The 17,314-nt window shown below is 35.9% G+C and overlaps 1 protein-coding gene across 50 annotated transcripts in view; it reads left to right on the forward strand.

The window, feature by feature from the left end:
- EGFEM1 (EGF like and EMI domain containing 1) overlaps positions 1 to 17,314 on the forward strand; it is a 688,205-nt gene that overhangs the window by 457,904 nt on the left and 212,987 nt on the right. For 48 of the 50 annotated variants that reach the window (XR_014824261.1, XR_014824257.1, XR_014824258.1 and 45 more), the window contains 2 exons: positions 12,061 to 12,180; positions 14,164 to 14,286. The exons of 1 other annotated variant lie outside the window; for it this stretch is intronic. Coding sequence is in view for 45 of the 49 variants with exons in the window: in XM_084990208.1 (XP_084846334.1) it covers positions 12,061 to 12,180; positions 14,164 to 14,286 (243 nt within the window). In the remaining 4 variants the exon portion in view is untranslated. Of the gene's footprint in view, positions 1 to 1,424; positions 1,486 to 12,060; positions 12,181 to 14,163; positions 14,287 to 17,314 lie in introns of all 50 variants that reach the window. One more of the 50 variants, XM_084990223.1, reaches the window with a different exon arrangement.

Consider the following 17,314-nt stretch of genomic DNA (forward strand, 5'->3'; position numbering starts at 1 on the left):
TTTTAAATTTCCTCAACTCCAGTCGGGTTTAGCTATCCACAAACCTGAATACCCTCTGGATTTCATCACAGTTGTTTTACTTCAAATATATTAAATTCCAAAATCTCTCCATCTGATGTTAGCTTATTATCCTTTTATCCATTTCAATTCCTCTCTTACAATATTTTCACTAATAAAGCCTAATATTTGTTGAGTGCCTACAATTGTCTAGATACCGTGTTAGTTACTTTACATATGTTATTTCACTTAATACTCACAACAATCCCATGAAATGGTTGTTATTAGGCTTGTTTTACAGATAAAGAGCTTAAAGCTCCTAGAAGTCAAGTGACTGTCCCAAGGTCAAAGAACCAGCAGCCTCGGTTCAGACAGGTTGCAAATTCATGTCTCTTTGATCTTTTCTCTATGCTGTTTTGAAAGTTTAACATATTAAAATGTCAACATGAATATTCTAGGAAATAATTATTATAACAATTCTGAGGGAAAACAGAATTTCTTTAATAATATACTTAATTTTAAAAAAAGTTTACTTCCTGTCCATTGGTTTTCTCCTTGCATCTATCAATGCTTCACAAAGCAGATAGTCTCCAAGTACCTCAGAGAATGTGGCATTTGACTACCAGACCTCTTGTCAGAGCTGGCTGCAATTGTGTTGGAAATTGGCTCTCCAGCTGAGCTGGACTGCAGTTAGGAAACATGATTGTAGATGGTGAACTGCCACTGCTGGGATGTGAAGCAGACATGAATGTTAAGCAATAGCGTCCACAATTTGCAACCCAGGAACTGCCAAATTGACAGCTAGACTAAACTGTAGCAGCATAGGAAGATGTGGCTAGTTTCTCCATTCAGTCAATACAAAGTCTTATATTGTACTTTGATGAATACAATCTCCCTGTCCTATAAACCGGGATGCTGTCAATTATGAATCTCAGTTAGATTCTTAGCCAGCATTTCATGTCTGAGTGCCCTTGTAAGCCTCATAATGGCCCTAACTCTAGTTGGTTGGGATTAGCCTTTCAAGTGAACATGCAGTTCATTAAGCATGGAGAAGCTCCGACGGCAGGCGCACTTCTCTCCATGAACTAAATAGATTTCTTGCATTTTATCTAGGACTAGATGAAAGGGATCCATAATACTGTGCGAGAAATAAATCTTGACTCTCTGAGGGACTTTACAGATACAGTGAGTAGGAAATGAATAATATTAGTAATGAGCCAAACTTAAAAAGGAATTCTAAAGGTTTGGGGGGTTTTCTGTCTCTTTTTAAAGAGCATGTGCCAAATGATTGTTTTATCTCATTTTTTGCTTTGAGGGTTTATTTCTTTCAGGCTTGGGATAGTCATTTGGTATTTTACCAGGTAGAAAATCAGCTTATCTTCATCATTCTCTCATGTGTTGCTTTGTCATTCATTTCCATCCCGCAGGGGACATTTCCAACTTCTTCTGATATGCCAGGCACTGGACTTGGAAATGAAAAGTGCTTTGGTAGGTACAAAAATCAAAATTCCCTGCCTTCAAGAAGCTCATAGTCTGGTGAGGGAGACAAATGTATAATGAGTGCGCAGTAGTAAAGATGTGCATAACATATTACAGGAACCCCAGTAAAAAGCACATAAACTGCTTAAAGGGCTTCATTAAAAGATTTTTTTTTCCTTGTCTTTTCTAGGGCTGTACCCATGGCATATGGAGGTTCCCAGGCTAGGGGTCTAATCTGAGCTGTAGCCACCGGTCTAGGCCACAGCCACAGCAATGCCAGATCTGAGCCGTGTCTGTGACCTACACCATAGCTCACGGAAAAGCCAGATCCTTAACCCACTGAGCAAGGCCAGGGATCAAACCTGCAATCTCATGGTTCCTAGTTGGATTCAGGGAATCTCATGATTCCCTGAGCCACAATGGGAACTCCCATTAAAAGCTTTTAAGAGGAGATAATATCTAAGTTAAATTTTGAAAGATGATTATGAGTAGGTCTAGAGAAGAGAAGTGCCGTGGTCACAGAAATCTTCTATATAGAATTAATGCACAAATAGAGAACTGATATGTTTCAAATATTAACAATTAAGGAAGCTATTGGGATTTTACAGTGAATATTTCCTTGCCATATATCCAAGTAATTTTGATTAATATTATATTTCTTGGACTAGAACAAATTCCCTGATAAAATGCTAATATACCCTCATATATGAAGATGTTCATTGTTTAGCCACAGGGCGACTTTCTTAAACATAGATATTTCAACCTTACAAATAGAATCACAGGCTTTGAGGCATCTTTGAAAATCCAGAAGTGAGAAAGAATCTGGAGAGAGATGAAATCAAGGGACTCTAATACCCCAGGGCCTATGAGGATGTGCACGGGGTTTACCAACATGTGCTTTTGAGAAAGTGTTACCTGAGAGTGTTGCAAGGTTTTAAGACTAGGAATGGAAGTAGTCAGATCCTGTCCATGACATTTTTAATCCTTCTGTCTTTAACTGTCGAAAGATTGGCCACTGGAAAATCTGAGGAAGTGTCATAGAGCACCATTAAAGGGGAAAAATTCTGGTGTTGAGCTAAAAATTTGTGTCACTAATTATGATTAAATAACATTTACCTGCCTCAGTGTCCATTTGTACAGATTCTAGGAAATATTTTTCTAAAAATTCAAAGGTATAAATTGGCTAATTTAATTTGCAAGATAGGTATGTGTTTAATTTTACGCATTTCTATTTCACCAGATAGAAAATTTGCTTTATAAAATAAATATTGTAATCATAACCCAGTTCTAAATGTTTAAATCATATTTTTATGTCATATTTGTTAAAAACCTAACTAAGGTTTTAAATTATACTGGGAATACATAAAATAAAACATGTATTTTTTTATTTTACTTAAACATTTTCCAAAATTGTGACTAATGATCAAGTCTTTAAAATGATTTCTAGCCACAATTTGAGCTATTCAAGATAAACATATTATTTTAAACTACTGTTAAACCAACATATTTAGTGAAATCCATGCCAACTCATAATCCAAATTACATTCTTATTTATGTTCAAGATGCATAGGAAGTAAAAGGAAACAATTTCTTCTGAATTTGAAATGCTTTAACTGTGCATCAGAATGAAAGATACCAAGAGATTTTAGATTTCAAAGTCAGTGAAAGATTTTATCCTGTGTGGCTTCAGAGCTACCTTTAGAAATGAAGCATTTTTCTTAATAAATACGTATATTTTAACAATCTTTACTAAAGTGAAAAGGATTATTGAACCAAGATTCAAGAGACATGGGAATTATACTTTTGACTCTACCACTTCTTTTAAAATCATCAATGCCTTACTACTGAGCTTAAATTAATTCTAGAATCCTTGCTGTGGACCACAGTGTCTTATGTGGGCAGCCAAGGGGGTTTGCCTATTGCTCTCTGAGTATGCTCTGCCTTTTCTACCTCATTGTCTTGAGACCTCTGCCCCAAATTCTTTTTTTCCAATCAGGCTATCCTCTTCAGCTATTGACTCTCACATAATCCCTTTTATTTCCTTCACAGCACTCACAATAATCCGCGATTATATTTCTTATTGATTTACTCATAAGCTCTCTACTTCACCCAGCAGAATATATGTTCCAGGAGGACAAGGTTATGGTCCTATTCGCTCCTATGCATCTAGAGTCGACCACTGTGTTACTATGAGTGTCATTCAATGTAGCACTTGATTTTCCAGCAACTGACAGACCAATACCTGAAACCAAATTCTGAGCGCTGCATCCTCTTTCTAACAAACCCCAGTTTATGCAGTACCTTCTTCTATATAGATTCTAGACATATGAGCATATAAATGTGTATGAGCCAGGTCCCTGCCTTTGAAGAATTCTGTGTAATATATTCAAAGGTATAGAATGTGTCCTGTAAGTGAGTGATTGTAGATGTTTTCCCTTTTTAATTTCACCATCTGTGTGTACATTAACAATATATGCAAATCCAATTTATTCTCTCCTGCTAACTTGATGAACTCACATTTTAGTTCAAGTTTGTAGATCCTATAGGATTTTCAGACAGTCATGTCATATGCAGATAGGAATATTTTTATTTCTTTATCTGTAATTTATAATCCTTTTATGTCCTCTTCCTGCTTGATTACACCAGCTAGAACTTTTAGCACCATGTTGCATAGAGCAGTAAGAATCAACATTCTTGGAGTTTGCGTCGTGGCACAGTGGAAACGGATCCGACTAGGAGCCATGAGGTTGTGGTTTTTATCCCTGGCCTTACTCAGTGGGTTAAAGACCTGGCATTGCCATGAGCTGTGGTGTAGGTCGAAGACACAGCTCGGATCTGGCGTTGCTGTGGTATAGGCTGGAGGCTACAGCTCCGATTAGACCCCTAGCCTGGAAACCTCCGTATGCCATGGGTGCAGCCTTAAAAAGACAAAAAAGACAAAAAAAAAAAAAAAAAAAGAATCAACATTCTTGTGTTGTTCCTAATCCTAGGTGTGAATAATTTGGTTTTTATCATTAAATACAATGTTAGTTGGAGGTTTCTTGTATATGTGCTTTAGCAAATTGAGGAAGTTCTATTCCCAATTTCTTTTTATCATGAATATGTGTTAAATTATGTCAATTTTTTTTGACATTGACTGATATGAGCATACGAACTTTGTTCTTTGTTCTGTAAATATGAAGAATTTCATTGATTGATTTGAATATTGAACCAGCCTTGCATTCTGCAATAATCCCTATTTGGTCATGTTGCATAATTTGTGTACATATATTGCTGGATTCTATTTGGAAAATTTTGTAAAGGACTTTTCCATTTTTATTGATGAGTGATATTGGTCTATAGTATTCTTTTTCTTTTTGTTTCTTTTTTTAGGTAGTGTATTTGCTGAGCTTTGATATCAGTATAGTACTAGTTTCTTAAACTGTAAAATATTCCATCTTCTATTTTCTGGAGGGAATTGTAGAGTCAATATTAATTTTCCCTTAAATGTTTGGTAGAATTATTCAGTGAAACTATCTGTACCTGGAGATTTCTTACTGGGGAGTATTTATATTATGAATTAATTTTTTCAGAGTTATGGGGCTATACATATTCTATGTTCCATGTGAATGAATTGTAGGTTTTTGTATTTCTTTTGAAGAATTAGGCCATTTTGTCAAAGTTGCCAAATTTATATGTGCAGAGTTGTTTGTAGTAGTGCCTTATTATACTTTGGTATCATTGAAGTCTATAGTAATATCCTCTTTCATATCTGATATGGGTAATTTGTATCTTCTCTTATTTTGTCAGTCACTATTATGAGTTTTATTGATGTATTTTAAGAACCAGTTCTTCGTTTCAATAATACTCTCTATATTTTTATGATTTTAATTTCAATGCTTTCTGGTCTCATTTTTATTATTTTCTTCATTCTACTTTCCTTAGATTTGTTTTGTTCTTCTAAGTCTGTGTTCTTGAGGTGGGAGCTTAGATTATTGATTTGAGACCTTTTCCAATGCATTTATTACTACAAATCCATCTCTTTTTCTCTCTATTTCACTCTTTCTCTCTCCTTCTCCCTTTCCCTCTCACTCCCAGTACTGCTTTAATTGTATCCTCAAGTTTTTGGTATTTATTTTTTATTTTTTATTCAGCTTGGTGTGCAATTTTTTTCCCTTGAGATTTCTGCTTTGACCTATGAATTACATAGAAGATGTGCCTCATTTAGTTTCTGTGTGTTTATATCTGGAACCTAATATATGGCACAAATGAACCTTTCTACAGAAAAGAAAATCATTGACTTGAAGAACTGACTGTGGTTGTCAAGGGGGAGGGGGAGGGAGTGGGATGGATTGGGAGTCTGGGCTTAATAGAAGCAGACTATTGCCTTTGGATTGGATTAGCAGTGAGATATTGCTGTGTAGCACTACTGGGAACTAAAGATTTTTCTATAATCTCTGTTATTAATTTGTCAATTTTTCCATTGTTTTCAGAGAAAACATTATATCTTATTTCAATTCTTTTAAATTTTAGAGGTTTGTTTTATTGCCAAGAATGTAGTCTTTCTCGGTGTATGTTCTATGGTCACTTAACAAGAATGTGTATTTTGCTGTTATTGAGTAGAGTTTTTCAGTTCATTAATTTCTATTGTTCTATCTTCCATGTGCTGATTTTTCATTCTTTTCAGCCCATCTATTGATTTTTTTTTTTGTCTTTTTTTAGGGCTCCACACATGGCATATGATAGTTCCCAGACTAGGGGTCAAATTGGAGGTGCAGCTGCCAGCCTATGTCACAGCCACAGCAATGCCAGACCTGAACCATGTCTGTGACCTACACCACAGCTCACAGGAATGCTGTATCCTTAACCCAGTGAGTGAGGCCAGGGATCAAATTCTCATCCTCATGGATACTAGTTGGGCTCATGACTGCTGAGGCACAGTGGGACCTTCCATTGATATTTTATTTCAGTTTTTTGGGGGGTTCTTTGGTTCTAAAAATTCCATTTTGTTCTTTGTGTCTTCTATTTTTTTTGCTGAAACTGTATTTTATTTGTTTTAAGAATGTATGTCATTACTCACTGGAACTTTTTTATAATGGTGACTTTAAAATCTTTGTTAAATAATTCTAAGATCTCTAACATCTTAATGTTGGCACTTATTGATTTTTAAAATCCTTTTGAGTTTTTTTCTGATTTTTGATATTATTAGTGATTTTCTATTGAAAACTAGACATTTTGTGTATTACGTAGTGAGACTCTGGATCTTATTTAAATCTTCTATTTTCTTTGGCTTTCTTTGACACAACTCTGGAAGGAGTAGGGGCAGGAATGCCGCCTTGTTATTGGCCAATGGGGGTAGAAGTCCAGGTTTTCTATCTGGTGTCTGAGGACTCCTGAGTAGTGTATGCCTCCTTACTTCTGCACAGGGATGGGAGTTTACCTCTCCACTAGGCTTCCACTGATGCCATTTGGCTAGGAGGTATATATGTGCCTTTTTACAATTTCCACATGGCTGTTATGGGCCTCCAGATGGAGTGGCCTCATTATCACTGAGTGGTGGTAAAAGTTTTGACTCTCCAAAAGCTTTCTCTGGTACCACCCAAGGAAGGGGTGGGGAATACCTCATTACTGCCTAGTGAGGGCAATATCGTAGGCTTGCCTCTTAATCTCTGGTGTCACGGGCATATTGTGGCTCCTTTTTTTTTTTTTTTTTTTGTATGTTGTTTGGCTACAGCAAAGCAGTAGTTTTGTAAAAGTTTGCTATCTTGCTAGGCTGCCTCTTTCCTGGTTCTTCGACTAGAGAATCTCCTTCTAAAATTCAAAGTACTTGATACTGTCTTCTCAATATTGCCCTACTGGTCACCCACACTTTCTTTATTCAAATTTTAGGCTATTTTTTTTTCCTTTCTGTTCTTCATTTTAGATAATTTTTACTGCTAAGTTTTTCAAGTTCCATAAATTTATCTTAATCTAGTCTGCTGTTAGTCCCATTTAGTGAAACTTTTACTTCAGATATGGTATTCTTATGGATCATTGTATAGGTTTCTGGAGGTTTTTTCTCTATGTAACACTATCCTGCCACCCTAACCTCTTTCCAGTACTACACAAATTCTACTTTCCTTAACAGTCATGAACTGTGATCTGTGTCTTCGATTTAGGAAGATCATTGAGCTCTCCTTTTGTTTCTCTTTCTTGTGCTGTGATCTAGAAATTGCCTCCAGCAAAACTCAGCAATAATTTAGCTTTGTTTCTCTTGGCTCAGGTTCCACCTCCTATACATTTTAATATCTACAAATAGTTATTTCATGTATTTTTACCTAGTTTTCAAATTGTGTATGGTAAAATGAAAGCCCAGTCATGGTTAACCTTTCAGTGTCACAAGCCATATTTGAACAAGCCCCATTTAAGTGTTATGTAAAGGGCATTGTGCATTAATTCTAAACTCAAAAGAAGCATTAGAATCTTGAACTGAAAATAACCTTGTGTCCCACATGGTACTTTCACATGTCCTCCTATGTTCTGCATCTGAGAATAAACACTGAAAGTTTATAATCAAATGCTTTATTGTAGGTGATTTATTTTTTAGAGTCCAATCCATATGTGTTAAGTTCATAGTTAAAACCCATCTCCTTAGAATAGATTTACAAGGAGATCCTGCTGAATAGCATTGAGAACTATGTTTAGATACTCATGTTGCAACAGAAGAAAGGGTGGGGGAAAAACTGTAATTGTAATGTATACATGTAAGGATAACCTGACCCCCTTGCTGTACAGTGGGAAAATAAAAAATAAATAAATAAATAAATAAAAATAAATTTGAGCTTTTTAAATTTAAAACAAACAAACAAACAAACCAAAAAAAACCCATCTCCAAAACAAAAGGGACTTTTGACCATACAATGGCTTGCTCTAGGGAGGTGATATGTAGCTGTTTTCTGGAAGGGTAACCCATCATGGTTGGAGACCTTGGGCATAAGGAAGCCATTAAGGGCAATAGAAGATAAACTAAATTTACAGAAGAGGTTCCTAGAGGTAGTGGTCAATGAGAACATAGCAAAGATAAATGCAATCTACTTTATAATCTTTCACGTGGTGGAACTGACCCTTCACTTTTCGGGGTTAAGAGAGAAGCTACCTATCCCATTGTCTTAAGAGAATATGGATTAAAGAAAGTAAGTTTCTGGTATAAACATGAAGGTGTAGGTCAACATCTTTTGCTTAACCTGTAACAAAACATACAGCTACAATGAAGAAAACAAGAAAATCCAAAAGGGTTCAGCAAGTTTTATTTTTTCTGTAAAGTTAGGGACAAACAATCTGTAGATTTGAATGTAAGGAGTTTCTTAAAAGTCTAATACTGGGCAAAAGCAAGACGAGGAGAAAAAGGACAAGGAAAGGAAAGAAAAGAAGGAAGGTAATAATAAAGATTACTATAGAAATTGATGAAATAGATAATAGAAAAATGAGACAAAATTAATACATGCAGAATTTGGTTCTTTGCAAAGATCAATAGAATTGATAAACATTTAGCTAGACCGACAAAGGAAAAAAATAGAGACAACTCATATTACTAAAATCATGAATAAAAGAAGGATATCACCACTACGCTAAGAAGATAAATAAAGAATAAGGTAAGACTGTGAACAAGTGTATCACAACATATTAGATAATTTAGATGAACAAATTTCTACGATGGCAAGAACTACAGAAATTGATTTTTAAAGAAATCTGGTTAGACATATAACAAGGAAAGCTGGACTTATCATGGTGATCATTTTGTAATGTATTTAATTGTCAAATATCTATGTTATATACCTGGATAGACATAATTGTATTTTAATTTTTTATAAAGGTAAAAAAATAAAATGGTGTAATGTTTTCATGTGATCTATTCACATCCTCCTGGAAAAAAAGAGAGCATGATAGAACTAGTAATTGTAAAGCTTCTTATAAAGAAAAGGTCAGACTGTTATATTTGGAATGGGTGGGTGATAGGATTCTACTATACAGCACAGGGAAATGTGTGTGATTGGATCACATTGTTGTACAACAGAACTTGATGAAACATTGTAAATCAACTATACTTTGATAATTTAAAAAAATCAGCAAACACTAAAAACAAAGAAAAGAAAAACTCAGTCCCAGGCGGTTTCAATGATGAATTATACCAAACATTTAAAGAAGAGTTAATACTAATTCTTCATAAATTATCTCAAAATACAGAAAAGGAGAGAACAATTCCTGGGTCATTCCATGAGACCAGAGACCCTGATACCAAAACCAGACAAGGATTTCACAAGAAAAAAAACTGCAGACCAATATCCTTTTTGCATATAATGTAAAAAATGTCAACAGATTACTAGTAAACCAAATCTAACAATATATAAAAGGGATTATACATTATGATCAACTAGAATTTATCTCAGGAAATCTAGATGGGTTCAACATCTGAAAAATCAATTAATATATCTTATCAAAATCTGTCTGATCATCTCAGTAGATGCAGAAAAAAAATACTTGACAAAATCCAACTTCCCTTTATGATGAAATAACTCATCAAACTAGAAATAGAAGAGAACTTTCTTAACCTGATAAATTAAAACTATGGAAAACACACAGCTAACTTTACACTTAATAGTGCAATACTGAAAGCTTTCCCCATATAATCAGGAAAAAAATAAGGATATCTGTTAATGCCACTTCTATCCAACTTTGTACTATAAGTTCCAGTCTGAGCAAAAAAGGCAAGAAAATGAAAGCCCTCCAGATTCGAAAGAAAGAAGTAAGGATATTTCTATTTGCAGGTGACAGGATCATGTAACAGGAAATCTTAGGGGGAGTTCCCATCTTGGTGCAGGAGAAACGAATCCAACTAGGAACCATGAGGTTGTGGGTTCGATCCCTGGGCTCGCTCAGTGGGTTAAGGATCCGGCATTGCTGTGAGCTATGGTATAGGTTGCAGACATGGCTTGGATCTGGTATTTCTGTGGCTGTGGCTTAGGCCAGCAGCTGTAGCTCCAATTTGACCCCTAGCCTGGGAACCTCCATATGCCATGGGTGCGGCCCTAAAAAGACAAAAGACAAAAAAAAAAAAAAATGAAATTCATCTTGGGAGTTCCCATTGTAGTGCAGTGGAAATGAATCTGACTAGTAACTATGAGGTTGAGGGTTCAATCCTTGGTCTCATTCAGTGGGTTAAGGATTCGGCATTGTCATGAGCTGTGGTGTAGGTCACAGACAAATCTCAGATCCTGCATTGAAAGAAAAGAAATCCACCTTAAAAAAACTTTTAGAACTAGTTAAAAAATTCAACTAAATTTCAGGATAAAAATAAAAATCAATTGGATTTCTATACACTAGTAATGAAAAAATCTAGAAGTAGACTTTAAAACTAATTCTATTTACAATAGCATCCAAAAGGATAAAATACATAGGAACACATTTAACAAAAGATGTTCAAAAATTATGTGATGAAAACTCTAAAACGTTGTTGAAATAAGCCAGATACTAAAATAAATGGAAAGACCTTCTGAGTTCACGGATCAGATAACTTATTGTTCAAATGCAATACTCCCCCAAATTGTTCTACAAATTCATTTCAGTCTCTCCTTACCTAAAAGCAAGGAGCAGAACAATGTATATTGCATCTGTGATAGATAGATAGATAGATAGATAGATAGATAGATAGATAGATAGATATTAGCATCAGTTATATTCTCATAAAGTCTGGAAGGATTTACTGGAAACTAATGAAAACGTTTATATTAATGTATGGTAGTAGTTGCATTGAAACTGAGTGAATATGGGGACAGGATAATCTTTATTTATTGTTCTGCATTTTATATTCTGCTTTATCTTTAAAAAGGAAAGGGGAATTGGGCCGGAGTGGAAATTCCCACCCCAGCAGCCTGCCATGTAGATAAGGCTGATTCACAGAGTCAGACAAGAATTTCTTAAGCCATCAATTCAACAAGTAAGCTCTGTGAGGAGGTACCACTGATAGGATGTGTGCCTTCACATTAGTGTGGACTTCCAGAGAATATGACTGACTGACTATGACAAGGGCAAGCTGGGGGAGAAGGAGGTCAGCTGGCTAATTCAAGGGGGATCTGAACTTCTTTATTTCATCTCCATGGCAGCTGTAGCTAATACATGTCGCTCTAGTTGGCCTTCTCCTCACCCCATGGTTGCTTATCCAAAGGCAGAGGAGATCCAGAGGATGTGAAAGGCTTATCTGAGGACCACAGCTGCTGAAAGGGATGGAAAAGGTGGTGAGAAGGAGAAAAGAGTGCAAAGGTGTGTGGAGGAGTTCCTGCTGACCTGTACAGCAGATGTACTTTTGAGAAGAGTAAAATTAGCCAGTTCTTTGACCTTGATCCATATTTGAATTTGTTTATTTTGGGGAATTCAGATCACAAAATGGGAAACCTTTGGTTGGATTACTTTCATCTGAAAGTGGGGAAAGACTTTCCAGAGTCCTTACTATCTTTATGTGCGAAACTGTATGGCCCCAGGTCTCTTTTACCTTTCTCCACACTTCTGTTCTGCATATCTTTTTTTGTAAAGTAAATGAATTACAAACTATCACTGCTTAATTGCTTTTAGAGATGGACCCCTGCACAGGTGGGAATGGATGCGTCCACATCTGTCAGAATGAGAATGGCGTGGCCAGGTGTGCCTGTCACCCAGGGTTCCAGCTGTCTGAAGACAAAAAGGCCTGTGTAGGTAGGAAGTTGAAGCTGATGGATTAATTGGATAATTATTTGAAATTTTGTGGTAATTCAGTTTTGAATAGTCGGAACAGCTAGGAGAAAGGTGTTTTCATTTGTGCTTAAAAAGGAACATTTATATCTTAGCTGATCATTTTGAAAAGAATTTTTATGATATTATAAAAATTCAGTGAAATTTTTAGTTACCAAAAAAACAATTGGTGCAATTTCAGACTTAATGCTTTTTATTTTCTGTTTTTCATTCTGAAGTGAATTCCAGAATTAATATTTCAGACTTTCTATAACCACACAGGGAGTTTTTCATTATAGGCTACAGAAGATGTGGATAACCTTTGAAAAGCATGTATGTGCAAATGAGAGCTCTCAGAAGTTAGGAATAATTAAAACCAAAAAGAAAGAAACTCTATAAATACAAGGTTACATGTTTCTGGTTCCTAGAAATAGCAAAACAGACATACTTCAATTCAGAGATGAAAGTGATAAATTACTTCATGACCAGAACTGATAAATGAAGTCATTCCTGTGGGACTGTCTTTGTTTTAATAACTTCTGAGAAATCACAGAATCTTTCATTTTTATCATGACATTTCCATGAAATGAGAAACAGTTTGTTTGGATTAATTAAGAAAATACAGAATGTTTCCTGACTTACGGAACTGATAAACACTTTGATAAACTGAAAAGGAATTAGACATAAAAATTAGTGTTAAGTGTTTTTTTCTTTAAGCCAAAACTAAGATAAAATTTTCTGCGGGTTGTGGTAGCATACTTTACTGACAGAGAACATTTCTGCTGTGGTCCTCTGTTTACATAGCACCTACCTTGCTTAGCATCTAATACAGAATAAGACCTTATGAAATATTTGTGAAAAAATGACAACTATATAAGTATATAGATATATACATATGCCTGTGTTTATCTATACAAAATCTTTTTCAAGTTTTTATTTTAATATTTGATGCATTATTCCTAGAAAGTCTATCCCCAAAGTTATTGCTTACTTAGAGTTTTACAAATACCTCAGAAGAATGAGTATTTCTCTTAACAGTCCAGGGTGTGATATGTAGGATAATACAAGAAGGAAGTTCTTGTTGGGGAAGTGATGGTGAGACACATCCATTTAAAGGGAAGGAGCAGGGACTGCCTGGGCCACGAAATGATGTTACACTGAATAACTTAGCTATCAGTGTTGAGAGAGAGGGCACCAGTGTTTGAATGGCACTACCCTGTGACAATCATGTGTACAACCTACACCTTAGAAGGCTACATGTAAAAGCCCCAAATCTGCCTTGTGTGTGGCCACTTGTACTGCCTTAAATCAGAGAGTTACCATTTTTTGTTTAAGAATTTGATGTAGGAGTTCCCGTCGTAGCGCAGTGGTTGGCGAATCCGACTGGGAACCATGAGGTTGCGGGTTCGGTCCCTGCCCTCGCTCAGTGGGTTGACGATCCGGCGTTGCCGTGAGCTGTGGTGTAGGTTGCAGACGCGGCTCGGATCCCACGTTGCTGTGGCTCTGGCGTGGGCCGGTGGCTACAGCTCTGATTCGACCCCTAGCCTGGGAACCTCCATATGCCATGGGAGCGGCCCAAGAAATAGCAACAACAACAACAACAAAAAGACAAAAAGACAAAAAAAAAAAAAAAAAAGAAAGAATTTGATGTATATTTATAAAGACAAATTACAGTGACTTCTACCTGTATTATTAGGGGATAGAAAAACTCTATTTTTATTTATTTTCTCTTTCTTCAAACTAATAGACTCTAATAGGTTCTAATAGAAAGAAGTGTTTGAGAACATAAAACCAGCACTAGACTTAGTGTCATTAGCAGTTGGTTTATTTGCAAATATGGAGCCTATGTGGTATTTTACTGTCATGGTTGATGTTGGGAGAGGGGATGCTTTAGTTCGCTTTTATAGTTTACAGACAAGTCTTAATTCCAGCTCTGAAGACCCCACTCTTGTGTGTCTTTTTCTGCAGACATAAATGAGTGTGCTGAAGGGCTTGCTCCCTGCAGCCATCACTGTGTGAACACAGTGGGATCTTTCACTTGTGGCTGCCACCCTGGCTTTGAGCTGGGAGCTGATGGAAAACAGTGTTACAGTAAGTGATAACAGTCACAGCTCAGGAAACGTGTGGCATTTTACAAGTATTAGACAAGAGTCATAAACAAAAGAATTGCACTGAATATCTTGCCAAAGCAGAAACTCCTGAGATTGTTTCCTACTGAGGTAGGGTGGGGGTGGGAGCTGAGAAGGGCAACAACCTTATTTTAATGGGGAGAAACAAGGGCCCAGAGTCAATAGAAAGTGGTTGGCCTCATGATCCACAGTGTAGACCACAGGGACTAAGTCTCAGGTCTTCTGACTTGGGGCTCTCTTGGACCCACGGCTTTCCTTTATGAAGACTGTCTTCCTTCACCTATTGCCTCTGATGTGCAATATTTGCTGAACACTAATATCTCCATGTAAAATTCAGGGAAAAAGGAACTAGCCAAGGCGAAGGAACCAGCAGTACAAGAAGCAGCTGTAGATTGTAGGACAAGGTCTGATTTCCCATCTCAGTTTAAAGATTCTCTTCCCACTTCTCCACATCTTAGTAAACCATTCATTCAGGGTCAAAACCAAACATCCAATGATGCAAAATTAGGAACTGACAGAACCAGGACTTGAACTGTTATCTTTTGGCTCCAAATATACTATCCTTTTTACTTTGTTACGTGTTTTATACATCATATGTCTCTTTACCAATTTCAATCAAGGAAGAAGAATGAAGATAGTGATAAATAGAATAAATTATGTAGTGTTTTTTTTAAGTGCTCTCATGGAGAGAGATTCTTAAGGTCACTAAATTCTTCATTCCCCTCCACTGCATAAAATTCTATGTTTCTTTAATGCCGGATTGCCAGTATAATTTTAAGGTCTGTTGATATATTTATACTGCTCAAAGAGAGGGCAGTTTTGCTTCAGTGATATTTATCTTTTAAAGAGCAAATTAAATAAGATGGGAGGGAAGAATTAACTACTAATTAGGATACAACTTCTTCTGAAGTGAGTCTTTCTCTCAATGCCCTGAGGAGTCCTTTCAGGCAGAGAGAAATGTGAATGGGTTTTTCTCTTTTATTAATATTTTGGTTTTTTAGTGTAGCCAGAGGTTTAGGAGATGAGTATATTTTACAGTTGCCTGAAATGAAACCTTCTGCAATCTGACTGGTGAGTGCTCAGTTATCATTAAAGAGGGGGCCATTATTGCTAATGAATTCTGAGGTACGGGTTTTCTATAGAATTTACTTGGGAAAGTAATTTGCCCTGGAGTTGAATACATTTGGTAGGAGTGTATTTTCACATTTATTTCCCTTATGTGAATATTTGGCTAAGTTCTTTGTGTAGCTCTCACCAGACCTCAGTATTTACTAACTGACATGCAAAGCTTTCTTTGCGAAAACTGGTATTTTAAGTGTTTCAAAGCCTGTAGGTGGAATGAATGTTTTCAGAACATGGTAATGTTTAACAATGAATTATGTGTCCTTCATGTAACAGTGTATTTTAGGCAAATATTGTTTTAACTTTTTCCTAGGACAACAACATTTTGCATTTATATGGTTTTTTCTCAGAGACTCTCAAAATATCATATAACATAAATATCAAATCCTCAAAGTGTGCTACAAATGAATTATCACTACCTTGTGATAATTAGAAATGGAAAATTTCAGATCCAGCATTAAATAAAACTTCCCCTAAATTACCAAAAAATACATAGTGAAGTTAAATTCCATGCATATTTAATGTATATTTAATATGTCAAATAAATAATGATTATTTGCTGCCTATGGGATCAGTTTTTAAAGTTTGTTAAAATATAAGCTTAACTTTGATAGTTAAACATTACTGATAATCAGTTAGCCAGTTATAAATAAGTATGAACTTATTTTAGTCTCATATAGTCTCCATGAAGTTACAATAATACAATTTACATTTAAAGTAAATTACCTCCAGCTGTCTTAGCGCTGCATTGATCATAGGGAAAACAAAAAACAAACAAAAAAAGAGGAATAGGAGCCAAAATTTGAAAAATGTCTCCCTAAAGAGTATATGTTAACATATTGTAAAAAAAACAGTTCCTTTAATTATTTTCATCTTTCCTTCAGCTTTCTAATTTTGCTCAATCCTAAATTAGCTGTTTCTAAACCCAAAGGCATTCTTATTTTCAACAATAAATTGATTAGCATAATCCTTCTTTTGTTTTATTCAATCATTCAAAACCTGTTTTTGAACATCTGTTTTGATCTGGGTAATCCAAGATGATGAAGGCACAGAGGAAGGAGCACAATGACAGGGATGTGCCCTGGGTGCTCTGAGAGCACATAGGGCTGCTGCCTACCAGAGACTGGAGGTTGGGATCAGGGAGGATGGTTTCTGTACTGTAACTATAACTGTAACAAACAGTAGCGACACCTGGGCAGTTTGAATGGTGATAGAGGCTTTCAAGGAATGCCACAATCCCACATGCCCTTGTGCTGTTTTTTCCCATCTTCCTTCTTTCAAAGGATTCAAGAGTTGAGTGGAAGGAAATGAACCAGTGTAGTCACTCTTATAAGAGGTGGCCGAGCAAAATAAATGAAGAACAATAGAGGCCAATGGTGAAAATAGCAGATTATCTAATTCCATATTTTTAACAATGATTCAAAACATTCCTTTATTTTTCATTTTCTCACTTAGAAAATGATTGATTATAATACCAGTGTACTCAGAAAAATTGGCTTCCATATACTACACCTCCCTCTTCCAAATGCCCCTCAAATGTCCCCAATTAGTAGCATGTACCAGGATCAGCAAATTGTTATTCAAAGTGATAGTGTGTTTATGTAGTAAGTGACTCTCATGTCCATCAGACTGATTAGCACACCACCTTGATACTAGTTACATATAAATCAGTTAATTCATTGGTTTTATGTTCATACTTTTGTTCCAAGGTTATTTTTAACAATATTTTCATGTACTCACAGCTAAAAAAAGAACAGATAATAACATACCATTAGCTTGAGAACAGGTGTGTCAACTGGAAAACCACGTATTTTGTTTCTGGTCAGTAATTCAAAACAAATACTTTTATATCCTGAAAATTCACAGAG

This window comes from Sus scrofa, chromosome 13 (assembly GCF_054392235.1).
Source record: "Sus scrofa isolate SSC_HxYL_T2T_F1_AM1 chromosome 13, Sscrofa_HxYL_maternal_Yorkshire_Landrace_v2.0, whole genome shotgun sequence".
Classification (NCBI taxonomy): Eukaryota; Metazoa; Chordata; class Mammalia; order Artiodactyla; family Suidae; genus Sus; species Sus scrofa.